This window comes from Etheostoma spectabile, chromosome 5 (assembly GCF_008692095.1).
Source record: "Etheostoma spectabile isolate EspeVRDwgs_2016 chromosome 5, UIUC_Espe_1.0, whole genome shotgun sequence".
In the NCBI taxonomy this organism is placed as follows: Eukaryota; Metazoa; Chordata; class Actinopteri; order Perciformes; family Percidae; genus Etheostoma; species Etheostoma spectabile.
The window spans coordinates 24862708-24864460 of record NC_045737.1 but is presented as its reverse complement, the minus strand read 5'-3'; the positions used below and the strand labels follow the sequence as shown (position 1 = coordinate 24864460).

Sequence of the window (1753 nt, the reverse complement as noted above, 5' to 3'; positions counted from 1 at the left end):
GTGGGATACAGAGCCAGGCTAGCTCTTTCTCTTTGTTTCCAGTCTTTATGCTAAGCTAAGCTAAGCTAACATCATCCATGTTTCCAGGACTACCACAAGGTGATCAAGAACCCGATGGACATGGGAACCATCAAGAAACGTCTGGAGAACAATTATTACTGGAGTGCCAGTGAGGCCATGCAGGACTTCAACACCATGTTCACCAACTGTTATATCTACAACAAGGTACACACGTTACTGCAGTATGTCATTTTCTGCTTAAAAGGTGAAATCAATAATGTTTTATCAATACCTGCAGTCTCAGGTGTGATCTCTCTGATCAGTTCAGGTGGTGACAAAAGGAAGAAGGGAGGGTTTCATGGCTGCCATTAGATTTTGCTGAGGAATTATTTGTGTGTTTCAGCCTACAGATGACATCGTCCTCATGGCTCAGGCTTTAGAGAAAATCTTTCTGCAAAAAGTCGCTCAGATGCCCCAGGAAGAAGTCGCTCTGCTCCCTCCAGCTCCCAAAGGCAAGAGCAAGAGCAAACCTGCTGCTGCTACTACAGGTAATACTGCAGAACTAACACGGCTACTACTGCAGGTATTTAATAGAGTACTACTGTAGTGCTCGGGTCTGCACAATGTGCCTGAATTTTTAGAAGGGAAAAAATTAAGTACTGGAATACCTTTTTAAATAGCCCCTTTAGCTGAGGCGATACCAAAAAGCGACGTGAAAATCTGCAGACTACTGATTGGTTGCAGAGAATTGTCACTAATCACTGCATCATCATTGCTAGCGACAGAAGGGAGGGTGTCCTAAAAAACCCCGCCGTGTTTAAATAGTTTAGCAAGCAGTGTTTTTTTGCTGCCTCCAGCTTCTTTTGAAACTAAATTTCAACAGCCCCATGCCGAGAATAAAAAACAACACACTTTCGACGTTCTGTGTGTGTCGCGTTATGTCATGGCTTTCCTGTGGCGTCTTTGTGACGACCAACCACGCTCGCCTCACGCATGAGGCGGTACTAAATTTCTAATGGAAAATGGAGGACGGGGCACCGCGGCCGAGCTGGTACCAGCAGTGGGTAAGCGCCATAATACTGCTGTTACTACAGGTACAGTTCTATAGTATTACTGCAGTAGAGCGCTATATAGAATCGTAGTAGAGTGCAGGTGGTAAGGCTGAAGCTTTAGTGAAATCTCAATATTGTTAGTTGTTAGTAAAATGTCAATGTAGAATTTAAATAAAATGTGTTTTATATATTACCGTGTTTCCTAATTCCAGTACTAACAATACATTTCTCTCTTTGTCTCTTAGTGAGCCAGCAGGCTGAGTCCTCAGCCTCCCCACCCCCCTCCTACCCCTCTCCCTCGCCCTCTCAGACACCTGTCATCTCAACCACGCCCACACCTGTCCAGACCACACCTCCTGTCTCTGCCCCACAGCCCTCGGCAACCATGATGCCGTCTGCACAGCCCGTCGTAAAGGTAACAGATGTGTGACCTAAAATATAAAAGATAACCTTTCTGTCCGTCTATCTATCTCCATCTGTCTCTCTGTGTACCCATCATCATCATCATCATCATCATCATCATCATCTCTTTTTCTATCTGTATCGCTACCCTTGTCTGTATGTGTCCCTGTGTCTCTCTCTCTTTCTCCCTGTCTCTTTCTGTCTGTCTCCATCTGTGAAACTTTGTCTTTCCCTCTATCTCTCTTAACCTGATTCTTTCTACATGTCTCTACGTGTGTGTGTTTGTGTGTGTGTGTGTG

The 1753-nt window shown here is 44.8% G+C and overlaps 1 protein-coding gene across 4 annotated transcripts in view; it reads left to right on the top strand.

The window, feature by feature from the left end:
* brd3b (bromodomain containing 3b) overlaps positions 1-1753 on the top strand; it is a 13424-nt gene that overhangs the window by 6882 nt on the left and 4789 nt on the right. For all 4 annotated transcript variants that reach the window (XM_032516604.1, XM_032516605.1, XM_032516606.1 and 1 more), the window contains exons 4-6: positions 88-225; positions 404-548; positions 1298-1467. In XM_032516604.1, coding sequence (XP_032372495.1) covers positions 88-225; positions 404-548; positions 1298-1467 — 453 coding nt within the window. The remainder of the gene's footprint in view (positions 1-87; positions 226-403; positions 549-1297; positions 1468-1753) is intronic.